The sequence below is a fragment of the Odontesthes bonariensis genome, chromosome 18 (assembly GCF_027942865.1).
Source record: "Odontesthes bonariensis isolate fOdoBon6 chromosome 18, fOdoBon6.hap1, whole genome shotgun sequence".
In the NCBI taxonomy this organism is placed as follows: domain Eukaryota; kingdom Metazoa; phylum Chordata; class Actinopteri; order Atheriniformes; family Atherinopsidae; genus Odontesthes; species Odontesthes bonariensis.
In genome coordinates this window covers 198,344-212,533 of record NC_134523.1, presented here as the reverse complement: position 1 = coordinate 212,533, position 14,190 = coordinate 198,344, and the positions used below count along the sequence as shown (strand labels likewise).

At 42.0% G+C, this 14,190-nt stretch overlaps 1 protein-coding gene across 2 annotated transcripts; it reads left to right on the top strand.

Moving 5' to 3' along the window:
- Positions 1-821: 821 nt before the first annotated feature.
- On the top strand, positions 822-13,922 carry msto1 (misato mitochondrial distribution and morphology regulator 1). 2 transcript variants are annotated; one of them, XM_075450050.1, is made up of 14 exons: positions 822-997; positions 3,543-3,672; positions 3,822-3,891; positions 3,979-4,054; positions 4,126-4,183; positions 4,262-4,412; positions 5,764-5,878; positions 5,950-6,084; positions 7,577-7,729; positions 8,695-8,826; positions 8,899-9,083; positions 11,258-11,362; positions 11,458-11,570; positions 13,117-13,922. In XM_075450050.1, the coding sequence occupies exons 1-14, from the start codon at positions 914-916 to the stop codon at positions 13,374-13,376; spliced, it is 1,767 nt and encodes a 588-aa protein (XP_075306165.1). In that variant the 5' UTR covers positions 822-913; the 3' UTR covers positions 13,377-13,922. The 2 variants fall into 2 exon arrangements, with proteins under 2 accessions (XP_075306165.1, XP_075306164.1); XM_075450049.1 differs by having other exon boundaries at positions 4,259-4,412.
- Positions 13,923-14,190: the final 268 nt, after the last annotated feature.

Below are 14,190 nucleotides of genomic sequence, written 5' to 3'. Positions count from 1 at the left end.
TTTGCATTTCTTTTCGTATTTATCTATTTAATTATTCTTTTCTTTTTACTTTGTAAAATTCTGCTTAATTCAGTTTAATTATATTAATTAATACATTATTAGTAAATAAATAAAATAAGTATCTTTAATCGTTTATATTTTATTTTATTCTGTCTAAATCGTGTTTAACTTTATTCTATTTTCAAATGCATGTAAGAATATTATTTTTTACAGTATATATTATTATATATACATTATTCTCTCTATTTCGTTTTTTTTATTGGCGGTTGGCAAACAACTTAAAGAAGCATTACCGCCACCAACTGGTAAGGAGTGTGGATCACATGACAATTATATACACCTATATTTGTATATATATATATATATATGTATATATATATATGTGTATACACCCATATACTCATATATACACCCATATCCACATATGCCTACACTTTTACATAGTCCCTACTCATATACATTAATTTATATACTAAATTCTATTATACAACCTACACTGTTTTAAATAATAAAAAATAACCTGATATCCTGTTTCCTGATTCTTTTTGCAATAAATCTACTATATCCAATTTCATTTTCATCCTACTAAGATTTCTAATAAAATTATTTCTCTGAGCCTACCAATTCCTACAATATAAAATAACATGTTCAATTGTTATACATTATTTATACATGTATTCACTTATTTGTATTTGTTTGTAAAAAGTTGTTCGCACAGATCACACGTGAAACTCCGGCACGGTGAAACCGAACTACCGCTATTCATCTGACCAATCGCATTTCGTCATACTATCTCTCTCAGCCAATAGGAAGCAGCTGTGGTGCGTCCTGTGTCGTCACTTCCGGCAGCGCGTTAATCATGTCCGAAGTTGTTAATTTTTTTGTCTTTTCCTGAGTGTTGAAACCCGCCACAATGAGCAGCTTCTGCAGAGAAGTCATCACGCTACAGCTCGGACATTATTCCAACTTCGTGGGAACCCACTGGTGGAATTTACAGGTGAGAAACACATCGCGGCTAACGCTAAGCTAGCTAGCTGTGGTTAGCTTGGCGTGTGTTGTCAAATGTAAGACGCTGCAGAATTGATGCTCCCTGTAAGAGGCTGAGGGCTCGTTGCATTAACGTCGCACCCGTGGGGGACTTTTACAGCAAGATGATTTCACCTTTTTGAATTTTCAGTGACCAAATAAAGTTTTAACAAATCATAAAATGTATAAAGACTCTGTACCCTCTTTAGAATAATTCCATCCAGATTTGAGCAGTGTAACTATTGTAGTTTCCATACAGGACCCAGTTTAGGGCGATCAAAATGCAAAAAAAATGCTGTAAAATGGCCCTTTATGCCCATCCATTTAATTCGCGAATCGGATGCCAACTTCAGCGTCTGTCTATGGGCTTGATGTGGCGCTCATGTACCCCCCCGGAACACCCCCACATTTAAAATCCCTGCTCCACCCCTGGCTTGTTGTGATTAATGAGTCTGGCTCCACAAATTAAACACTTTTAAAAAGTCACGCCGAGGGTTTCTTCCAGGTTCTGTGGGTCAGAAGAGGAACACCACCCAAGAAATGGGTGTTTTTTTTCTGCATTTTCACAAATACAACAACGGCTCCGCATACCACTGAACTGTGTTTTAAAGAACCTCTTCAGAATAGTCTGGTCCAAAATTTGACTTATTTAAATGTTGTTTCATCTGAACCTGGTCTGAGATGCTTTTTGCCATTAAAAAGCTGTGAAATGGTCCTTTAATGAGCTGCTGAATCAGAGGATGTGGATGCACCAAATTTCACATTACACTGAAGTTCAGTCATTGTGGATCAGGTTCATAGTTCTTTTGACTTGAGAAATAGTTTTAGAGACATACGAGGGTAAATAATGAATATGGATCATATCTGCTGACATGTTCTGTCTTCATCATCTTTATAAGAGAGGAGCAGCTGAATGTAAATGTATTTTATTTCTACAGCCCTCTTACAGACAATCATTACGATGTACCAAAGTGCTTTACAGCAGGTAATAAATAAAGAGAAGAAGAAGTAAAAACAATAAAAGAAAGCAATAAAATACAACAAAATCAAATACGATAAGTGTCATCATACTACTGGGTATTAAAAGCCATCCTAAATAAGCAGGTTTTTAGCCTGGATTTGAATCATAAGCTGAAGTTCTGCTGCAGTTTAATGCAGTTTAAAGGGGAACTCCGGGGGATTTTGAAGCGCGTTTCCATTGCTAGAGGTTATCAAATAATGATAGTATGACACAGAGAGATGCGTATCTGCGCTCCCTGTGTGGAGATTGCTCTGTCCGCACAGCATGTCATGCGAGGCTAATACGTGGTGGCTAAGGGGCAAGCGCTAACCCTTCCACGTAAAACAACAACTTGCACACTGCAGAAACGTCACACCACTTTATAAACCATCCGACAATAAAGTCACAAGCCTTACCATCAAAACCAAATGCATGGTTCTCACATTACTGGCATGGGGACGTTACAAAACAACTTTATAAACAGCATGGAACTCACCGGCTGGTTGTAGGCTCGCGCATGTGAAAGCCCAAAAGAGTCGATGGAGAATAATCACATATACAAAACAATTATCTTCTCTAGAAAAACTGCGTTCAAGTATTTAAAACATTACATGCCCAGTAATATTGTTTTAATGTTTTAAATACTTGAACGCAGTTTTTCTAGAGAAGATAATTGTTTTGTATATGGGATTATCCTCCATCGACTCTTTTGGGCTTTCACATGCGCGAGCCTACAACCAGCCGGTGAGTTACATGCTGTTTATAAAGTTGTTTTGTAACGTCCCCATGCCAGTAATGTGAGAACCATGCATATGGTTTTGATGGTAAGGCTTGTGACTTTATTGTCAGATGGGTTATAAAGTGGTGTGACGTTTCTGCAGTGTGCAAGTTGTTGTTTTACGTGGAAGGGTTAGCGCTTGCCCCTTAGCCACCACGTATTAGCCTCGCATGACATGCTGTGCGGACAGAGCGATCTCCACACAGGGAGCGCAGATACGCACCTCTCTGTGTCCTACTATCAGTATTTGACAACCTCTAGCAATGGAAACGCGCTTCAAATGCCCCGGAGTTCCCCTTTAAGGTCTGCATCGCTGAGCAGAGATTTGGTTTCTGTGTCATGAACTGAATTAATAAATGTATTCATGTGCAACAAGCTGATTCCCAAAGAGCTGTTAGCTGAAAACTTGGCATATCTCAGCATGGTGTGCAGTGTGTCCTTAAAACATTTGAGGAAACTGGACAAGTGGAGGACAAAAGAAGAAGTGTCAGGCCTAAAGAACTATCTCCAGCAGATGAACAGGATCTGAAAGGGGAAAAAAGGGGAAAAATCCTCTTTCTAATAATCTAAATTCAGATTTGATAAATATTTGTCTTCACTCCTTTGCTAATGAATCTGGTAGTAACATTAAATCTCTTAAAGATGTTAAATGTTCCTCTGTATTATCAGGTAATCTCTGATGTTGAGTCTTCATGAGCGTTGGTGGAGGAATGGAGGTGATCTTCTCTTTGTGTGCAGGATGCGTCTTTGTCGTACGATCCGGGGTCTCCTCTGGCGGAGGTCCAGAGCGACGTGGTGTTTCGTGAAGGACGAACTCTGGGTGGACACGTCACCTACACGCCGCGGCTCATTTCCATGGATCTCAAAGGTATCCAGCACATCGTTTAAATCTGTTCAGCTGCTGACTCCAGAGTTCCTCGGGTTCTCTTCCTGTTAAACGCTGAATCTAATATATTCAGAATAAATTCCTGAGTTAAACGGTTTCACGCAGAAAACTGAGAAAAACTTTGTGTGCAGGAAGTCTTCGAACTCTGCGGCAGGAGGGAAGTCTTTACAACGCAGACAAAGACGCCTCGGCTGCCACTTGGTAATCAGCGTTGTCTCTGCGGCTGCGTTTATGTTAGACTCTGGAGTATTTTGGCCTGTTTGATGTAGAAATGAGCTTTATTTTCAGGGAGGGAAGCCTCATGATGCACAAAGAGAGTCCTTCAGTGAAGAACTCCTTCCTTGAAGATCTGGACAAGCTGGATGTGAGTATTTAAGGTGGAAATAAAAACAAGGTCTCTTTGCATCATAGATTTAAACTTGTCTTTGTCCCTAGAACGGGACGATACTTGCAGGGGCAGATTTTTCCTCCTCCTCCTCCTCTCAGCTCTCGGGTAAGAAAGCACCGATCAAACCGTCTGTGTTCTGAAGTTAAATCCTGAGTGAACCTGTGGACTCTGTCCCGGCAGCAGCAGCCGTCGGTGTGGACACGGTGAACGGCCGCCTGGCCCGAGTCCAGCAGGGCTACAGGCTGGAGGGCAGCGTGAAGGTGTGGTCCGACTTCCTGCGGATCCACCTGCACCCGCGCACCGTCTCGGTCATCCACAAGTACAACCACGACGGGTAAGGAGCCAGATTACCGACACCTGTCGGGTCATACGAGCGGCTGACAGTTGCTGCTTTTCACCAGCAGATGGCAGCGTTCACACACACGTGTTCTTTGTGATTTAGCTTCAGAGCAGCTGAGAAATGCACTCAGGTGGGACAAAAGCAGCACATTATACCAGATTTACTTTTACATTTGTTTTACTCAACCAGTTGAAGAAGTGGGAAACAGCTCTGTAGCTTTAGTGCAGTCAGAAACAGAATTAACTCCCTAAACCTAAACCTAACCCAGAGAGGAGACGAGGTGCTCTGAGGCTGAAGTCGAGAAGTCCAACAAGAAGAGCCCTGAGCTGCTTTTAGAGCCTCGTTTCAGGCAGCCGAGCCGTTTCAGATGCTCTTAAAGGGACAGTTCGCCTCTTCTGACATGAAGCTGTGTAACATCCCATATCAGCAACATCATTTCTGAACATCTTCTTACCCCCTGCTGCGTCCTGTGAGCAGAGTTCCAGCCTCGTTTTGGTGTTGATGAAGGTAGTCCGGCTAGTTGGCTGGGGTTTAAAAAATAAAGCCTTTTGCTTCTCAGAACAATATGCGTTCAACAGAGTAATACATTTGCATCACAAAATGGTTCTCCAGGAAAAAGTCAGACCTCACAATCTCTTGGCCCTATTTTCTCTCCCTTCGTATCACTGCCTGCTGCCGACAGCCGCGCCTGTTACGCTGTTTGCTGCTCGGAAGCAGGGGACTGCTCGCTCTGCACAGCAGGTAAAGGAAAAGAGAAGAAAAAGGAAAGGAAAGACAAGGAAAAGGAAAGAAAGGAAAGAGAGAAAAGGAAAGGAAACGAAACAAAATTAAATGAAAGGGAGGGAAACAAAAGGAAAGGAAAGGAAAGGAAAGGTCTGACTTTTTCCTGGAGAACCATTTTGTGATGCAAATGTATTACTCTGTTGAACGCATATTGTTCTGAGAAGCAAAACGCTTTATTTTTTAAACCCCAGCCAACTAGCCGGACTACCTTCATCAACACCAAAACGAGGCTGGAACTCTGCTCACAGGACGCAGCAGGGGGTAAGAAGATGTTCATAAAGGATGTTGCTGATATGGGATGTTACACAGCTTCATGTCAGAAGAGGCGAACTGTCCCTTTAAAGAGGCGAACTGTCCCTTTAAGGTCTGATCATTGACGTTGTTGTGTGAGAGGGAATCTGAGACTCCCAGTGATGATATCCAAACATTATGGGATGCAGGCAGGTTTCATATATTTAAAAATGTATAAGAAAAGATGAATTTGTCGGGTGAATATTGGAGATGACATCGTGATGAATGCAGTAAAGTTCAGAAATGGTGAGCGCTCTGTGTGTTCGTGCAGGGAGGCCGACCGTCTGGAGGCGTTCGCCCAGGGCGAGAGTCTCCTGCAGGGGGCGCTGCTGGAGGAGCTGGAGGACCGGCTGCACTTCTTCGTGGAGGAGTGCGATTACTTTCAGGTAGCTCCGCCTCCTCTCAGCCCGGCCGCCCTTCGGCCCGCCTTCTCTGACCCGTTTCCGTCTGGTTTCAGGGCTTCCAGGTTCTGTGCGACCTGGCTGACGGCTTCGCCGGTCTGGGCTCGAAGCTCACCGAGCTGCTGCGGGACTCTTACGGGGGGCGGGGCATCCTGACCTGGGGCCTGGCGCCGGTCAGCCGCCCGGATTCAGTGAGTGATGCTCAGGCCGGTTCATCTGCTGCCCGACTGCAGACCTTTAACCCTTGTGCGGTCTTTTTATTTTTTTTTTTCAATTATGGCAACAGTGTGCTTTTTATTCATTGTTTGCACGGAAGTCAACACTTTAGCATCAAAGATATTATGTTCTTGTGTGTCTAAGAATCAAAAAGCTCCAAAACGTGTTGATTTTTTTTTTTGGTCTAATTAGTGTTTTAATCTTGTAATGATTAAGATTAAATAAATAAGTTTGTTTAAAACTGCTCTTTAACATGTTCTGAATTAAAAGAAGCAGATGAAAACAGTCCTTTTAATGATATCTGCTAAAAGTCTGTTTTCACCCTGTTCTTTTTTTTTATATATATATATATATATATATAACACTTTATTTTATTTTTCAAACACAGAACAAACACTACACCGAGTTGGTGTGGTTATGTTACAAACTGAAATGTGAAAAAAAAAAAACCCTTGTGCGGTCTTAAAGGGGAACTGTGGTTTTTTTCCACATTAAGCCTCTTTTCTGAGTCGTCTGCAATGTTTTAGAACCCCCCTCACCGCTTTTTTGATGTTTACTGCTGTCTCCGGTATTTGCCTAATTTTGATTCATCTCAACCTGCTTCAGAACGGCTAGTCATGTGCATGTCCAGAAAGGTCCGTAAAAGCACAATAAACGTCCGTTTTCAAAATCATCAACTCACCGGAGTGGTTACTGGTGTGCACTGGTAATCCAGATCACATTTTGTTTCGAAAAGTTGCTTCTGTCGTGTTTTATTTGACATTTTGTACTGGATGTTCGCTGATATTACTCCGCCACCGCTAAGAAAATAGTGCGAGCATGAACGAGCTGCCAAATAAAACACGACAGAAGCAACTTTTCGCCACGAAATGTGATATGGATTACCAGTGCACACCAGTAACCACTCCGGTGAGTTGATGATTTTGAAAACGGACGTTTATGGTGCTTTTACGGACCTTTTAGGACATGCACATGACTAGCCGTTCTGAAGCAGGTTGAGAAGAATCAAAATTAGGCAAATACCGGAGACAGCAGTAAACATCAAAAAAGCGGTGAGGGGGGTTCTAAAACATTGCAGACGACTCAGAAAAGAGGCTTAATGTTGAAAATACCGCAGTTCTCTTTTAACATTGTGTTTACTCCCCTTTGTCCTATGGGTAAAAAATGCCGCCATACCAAAGCCCCAAAATAAAGCAGCTTAAGGTGAGACATGTTTTTATAATTCACGGGTCAAAAATGACCCATAAGACAATCTTTGTACCCTAGTGGTGTACAGCCCACATGGAAACATAAACAAAAATAAAGTGTGACTTTTTCTTATGATGGGGTCCCTTTAGGAAAAGTCATAACATTTACAGTTGGAAAAAGATAGTTTAAGGTATTTTTTCTGCAGCTAAACATGGTGGTGGCTCACTTTGGACCCGCAGGACAACAGGAGGGTTAAAGGAGCTTTCCTGTGTTTTCCAGACTCCAGTCAAGGACCTGTACCGCCTCCTGAACTGCACTCTGGGAGCGCTCCACATGTCCAATCACAGCTCCATGTTCTGCCCGCTGACCCTGCGTGGCGGACTGGGCCGGCGGCCCGGCCCTCCGCCGGAGTTCCCGCACCTCTCTTATGATGTGAGTTCTGCAATCAGCGTTTTATCTTAAAGAAACAGTCGGAGAACCTTTGAAACTTGTGAACTGAACGTAATTATTAGGGCTGGGCAACGATTAAAACCTTTAATCTAATTAATCACATGATTTCCCTGATTAATCACGATTAATCTCATTTGTACGCAGAATCCAAAAATGAATCCAAAAGTAGTGTATAGCTTTTAGCATTTAGCTTTATTTTAAATGTGCTGCCATATGAATGAAAGTGCCATAACATTTGTTGTGCAAACACACTTTTAACATCAGCATCTTTCTGTAGTTTTTATGTAGAAGCCTCGCTCCACTGTCTGTTTCCTTGAATGACTTGCTGCTATCAGTTGTGTGTTTTGCCTTTAAGTGATATTTTAGACTGGAACTACTACGCTGAGAAGACAATTCAACTTGGCAGAGTTTACAGATGACTTTGGTTCTGTCGACTCCGCCGTCTGGAAGAACTTTAACATGAAAATGGCCGAGTAAAAGTTCCGTACCCTTCTCCATGTTTGATGGATCCGCCGATTACTTTCTTTTCCTGTTCCACAGCAGACAGCAGCAGAGTTTTACAAAATAAAAGCCTGTGAGCAGCAGACTTTTACAAAATAAAAGCCTGTGAACAACAGACTTTTACAAAATAAAAGCCTGTGAGCAACAGACTTTTACAATAATAAAATAAATAATAAAACAGGGGTGCTGCGTGTTGTTCCCCCTCTCTCTGCCCCCAGCTTCCTGTCTATCTGAACTTTCCATTAAAGGCACAAAAGCCCCCCCAAAAAATTTTAAAGAAAAAAACAAAACAACTGCGTTAATGAGCGATAAAATATTTATCTGCGTTAAATAATAACGAGTTAACTCGCCCAGCCCTATTAAAAATACTTCAGTTTGTGTGATTCTGAGCTTCTGATCCAGCTGTTGGCTATTTGCTGAGCTTTAGCTCTTTTGCTGTTTCGCAGCCCTCGCTGTGGTACCACTCCAGCTCCGTCCTGGCTCTGGCGCTGGACGCCCTCACCGCGCCTTACAGGCTGAGGAACAACGGCGTCCCCATGTGGCAGCTGGCGGACTCGCTGGCCGTCTCGGGCAGGAAGGTGAACACTGACCGACCGACCGTACGTCTGCTGGAAGCTCAGAGCCGCTGCTAACTGTGGTCTGAATCCCAGGTCGTGGCCGCCTATGGCGCCGTCCCGTTTCCCATGATGCACGGCTCCTCCCTGCCCGACGCCCTGAGTGCCTGCAGTGGTGCGTTGCCATGGAGACCTCTGTCTGCGTGCCCTGAAGCGGGAGGCGGTCGATGTTACGGACAGTGGGCGACACTGAAAGGCTTCGAAGGCCAGAAACTCACCAGGTGGGAATTTAGGCAAGGCGATTTTATTTATAGTACACAAGGTAATTCAAAGTGTTTTACAGCTACATAAAATCACAAGAAAGCAATAAAATCATTAAAAAGAAATAAAAAATAAAAAATGGCTATTAAAAATAATCATTAATTAATTAATTTAAAAGTGAAGAGTACAGATAAAATACTTTCAGGTGTCATTTGCACAGCTAAATAGAACTGTTTTCAGCCTGGATTTAAACATTGGCTGTGTTCGAAACCGCCTGCTACTCCTACTACTCCTACTAACTTTAACTTTTTTAAGTTCCCGGATGCATACTAGATTCTCCTAAATGTTGGGTATGCATCATGAGGTTACTACTCATACTCAAACTACCCAAGATGCAACGTAACGTGACGTCGCCGATCGTCATTTCCTGTCAAAACGGCAGTTTCAAGCTAGCTACAACGAGGGTAGGTTCACTTCCTGTTTTCAAAACAAAAGCACCAATTGGATGGTAATGGCTTTCCCTGTGATAAAAGGCAACGGGTATTTTATTTAGTGAAAATAACAGGAAGTGCGTTAGCTCACTGCGGCTAGCTTTAGTAGCACCGAATTCGTGGGAACAAAATTGTAAACAGCCGGTATTTTGTCAGGTTTTCAACACGTTGGGGATCTAAACGACTACTTTCTCACCTGAAAATGTTTCAAATGTTGCTAAAGTTTACAGAGTTTAGAGCTTAAGAGAAATCAGCTTCAGGCCGGCTGATTTCGGCTCGGGCAGGAGCGAAATGCATTGTGGGTAAACGCTCTGCATACTGTCTGATCGATCAGTATGTAGTATGTAGTAGGCGGTTTGGAACACAGCCCCAGTCTTCTCTCAGCCGCCTTCAGCTGGTGCAGAACGCTGCTGCCCGTCTTTAACCAACACCAACAGACGTGTGCACAGCACTCCTGTTCTTAACTCCCTCCATCGGTTTCCTGTCCTTTATAGAACTGATTTTAAACTTTTAATGTGTGTTTTTAAAGCTCTTAACGGCCTCGCCCCGTCGTATTTATCTGAGCTTTTAACAGTCCTGGCAGAGCTCTGAGGTCAGCAGATCAGTTTCTGCTGGAAGTGCCCAGGTCAGAATACAAACCCTGGGGTGAGCGAGCCTTTTCCCAAAGCTGCCCCCAGGCTCTGGAATAAGCCCCCCGTCCAGCTGCCTCTTATTTCTGACCTGGGCCTCTTCACATCCAGGCTAAAAACCTACTTATTTAGGATGGCTTTAATACCCAGTAGCATGATGGCACTTTTATCTTATTTTATCTTATTCGGTTTTGTTGTATTTTATTACTTTCACTGTTCTTTTATTGTTTTTATTTGTTTTCACTTCTTCTTCTCTTTATTTATTACCTGCTGTAAAGCACTTTGGTACATCGTCACATCTAAAAACACATCTATACACCGTCGCCTTCTACTAGTTTTATAAATTCTACTATTATTGTAGTGGCCATTTGTCCATAAAAAACAAATTAAACTTAAAGCAAACCAAATCAAAAGGCCACTGATGCATCATGGGGGATGTGGTTTAACGCAGGCAAAAGAAGACGAATGTCCTAAAATGAATTTTTGCGTTTTTCTGATGATTTATTTCCAAACAATAAAACAAACAAAAGAACAAAGAAAACCTGCTGCTCTCTCCTTTTCCCTGATAAAAAAACCATCGGCCCACCCAGGTGCATGCTGGGACTCCAGGTGCCCAGTGTGACCCAATTACCAAAATATTCAAAACAAATAACTAACAAAGAATATTAGCAAGAAAAATCTAATCTAAATAAAGCACTGAAATGAATCAAATAAAGTTACTCATAATTAGTAAATTAAATTTACAACTAGAACCAAAAAACAAAAACTAACTCTACAAATAGCTCCTACAATTATTATTATTATTATTATTATTACTATTTATATATTACATTTATTGTTTCTCTATTTTATTGGTAAATTTATTTTTCTATTTTTAGTACTTTAAAATAGTAACATGTATAAATAAAGCACGTTTACATTTTAATAAACAGCTCTCCCGTCACTCATCCAGGCGGTAATATTCCACCTTTATGAGCTCCATCAGAGAACCATCGATGAGTTTAATGGAAAACCCTTTTTTCTCAGCTGGTAACATCAGGATGTTTACAGAGGCTGTTTCTGTGTCTCTGTCAGCTGTCTGTCTGCAGGGATGAGACCCCCGACCCCCCTGCACAGCCTCCACAGCGGCGAGGAGGTGCTGGCCGCCTACATCGGGTCCTTCCACCCGTCGGCTCCCCTGTGAGTCTCCTGGATCCGTGAATAGGATCAGATCTCTTGCTTCAGGTGTGCGCTGAGGACGCGTCTTCATCATTTCTTCTTCTTCCGTCTCTCAGGGCTCTGCAGCTGGTGTCCACGCCCAGTAAGCTGACCCCGCCCTTCCCTCAGATCTTCAGCCCCTCGCTGGGCGCTCAGGGCTTCCTGCAGAACCAGCCGCCTCCGCCCGGCTGTGAGTCTTTCTCTCTTTCTCTGTTAAACTCCATCACTAATGTAACCCTGATCCCTGATGGGGGACATTTTTCTCCACTTGGGGTGTACTTTCTCCTCTAATTTCACACTGTAGATAGTGATACTCATCATATTTGGTCCAGTTGGTCCATTTTGGAATATTTTTTCGAATTTCAAACACACATCATATACAATGTGAAAAAAGCTTTTTTCTGAAAGGGACATTTTTGTCCCCTTTTAAAACGACCTAAAAACAACATATATATTGATATTGTTTTCCACTTTTTTTTCATAAATCTTTTATATATATATACATAACTTCCAAGTTTTCAATTATTTAAAAATAATTAACCCTTTAGATGCCAATTTGAACTTTTTAGCCCAAATTTGAAGCCTTTAGGTGCCAGTATTTTCAAAATCTGGAATGCAAAGTGGAATTATTGAGTAGGGATAATTATGTGTGTGTGCCATAGTCTAATGCTGTGTTCATTATAATGGATGTCTATGGGAGCCGTTTCTGTAATCTGCCATTGCAGAAAAACTAAAAAGCTGTAAAAACTGATGTTGTAGCTCATCAATGACATATCCCAGACCTAATAACCCCCCATAGAATGTTTCACTTTGCACTGCATATATTGAACATACAGCAGTTTTTGTGTGTTTTTTAACAGAAATTGGTGTTTACCTCTTATACACTGGTATTTAAAGGGTTAATTTTTTTTTAAATAATTGAAAATTTGGTAGTTATGATCATAACTGAAGTGGAAGAAAAGATTTATGAAAAAAAATTAAAAATTGTCCCTTTTCAGAAATTAAGGAGTTTTTTTTTAATAAATCAGGCATAACAAAAAAAAATCCCTAAAAATCAATGTTGTTGCTAATCATTGACATATCCCAGACCATAATTATCCCTACTCAATAATTCCACTTTGCATTCCATATTTTGAAAATATAGCAGTTTGTGGGGTTTTTTTTTGTTTTTGTTTTTGTTTTTTACAGAAATTGGCTTTTACATCATATAAACCACTATTTAAAGGGTTACATTTTTGAAAATAATTGAAAACTTGGTAGTTATGATCAGAACTGAAGTGGAATGAAAGATTTATGAAAAAAAAGTGGAAATAAATATTAACATTTGGTATTATGGGGATCATTTTAGAAGGGGACAAAAATGTCCCTTTTCAGAAATTAAAGGATTTATTTATTTTTTTTAAATCAGACATAACAAAAAAACTAAAAATCAATGTTGTTGCTAATCATTGACATATCCCAGACCATAATTATCCCTACTCAATAATTCCACTTTGCATTCGGGCTAAAAAGTTCAAATTGGCATCTAAAGGGTTAATTTTTTTGAAAATAATTGAAAACTTGGTAGTTATGATCAGAACTGAAGTGGAATAAAAGATTTATGAAAAAAAAAGTGGAAAAAAATATTAACATATGATGTTTTTAGGTCGTTTTAAAAGGGGACAAAAATGTCCCTTTTCAGAAATGAAGTTGTTTTAAATCGGGTATGAGGGTTAATATCTAACTCCTCCCTGCAGCGCGGGCTCCGCCCGTCTCCTCTGTGCCCGTCCTGACGTCCTTGCAGACGGGGTCCGCGCTCGGCCCCTGGCTCTCCGAGCTGCATCGCGCCGCCAGCAGCTTGGACGTTCGCCGCGTGGCCCCCAGCTTCCTCTGCCACGGGCTGGAGGCGGCAGACCACCAGGAGGCCCTGGAGCAGCTGCGCCTGCTGGCCAGATGTTACAAAGACGACAGCAGCGGGGCGGCGCCCTCTTCCTCTGAGGAGGACGATGATGACTGAGGGCGCGGACGGGGTGCATGCAGAGAAGAAGAGGAGCCGTGCTCTGTCGGACACACGGAGGGCGTGAAAGCACTCGCACTTTGAGGACGGGAACAGCGAGAGGAAGGTCGGGAACGTTCAGAAGTACGAAGCCGTTGAAAGGCCGCTTTTCCTGCTGCTCCTCCAACGGTTTCCAGTCAAAACTCAAGTCCTGCCAGTTTTACTCACTCTGAGAGCACAGAGTAAGAATGTTGAGTGCTTTACGTACCCGAGGCTTTCCCTTCATCAGCTTCCCAGCGGGGGGGGGGCTCTGAGATGTAACTGTACTGGAACCTGCCATCACACGATAAGTTGCAAACATTGGTAAAGATAGGAGATTTGTTACTGTGTTAGTCTGACTGAAATGAAGCTTCTCAAACCAGACTAACTCACCTGGATAACACAGCAGGGGATCGAACCGACGTGCTCTGTTCAGGCTCCAAACTTCCATCTTTCTGCATCTTTTGCTTAAAAACGGTCAAATGTTTATTAATCCAGCTGAATTCTGAATAAAGACGCTCTCATTCACGTGTTTTTCTGTTTCTTTTGTCGGAAACTTGGGGCTGAAAATCAGCCCATTAAGACTACGAGTCAACCGTAGTCGATGATGTAATGTCCCAGAAATGATGTAATATAAAACAAATAGACCCCTCTCACGCTCCCAGGTACATTTGATTACTCTTACCTTCTCGGTCGACATAGCTTGCACCTTCTGACTCCTCGCCGGTTCGTCAACAAACGTGATAGCGAAAGGGTGTTGTATTTACGACAGTGTAACCGTACATTACCTCCAAGC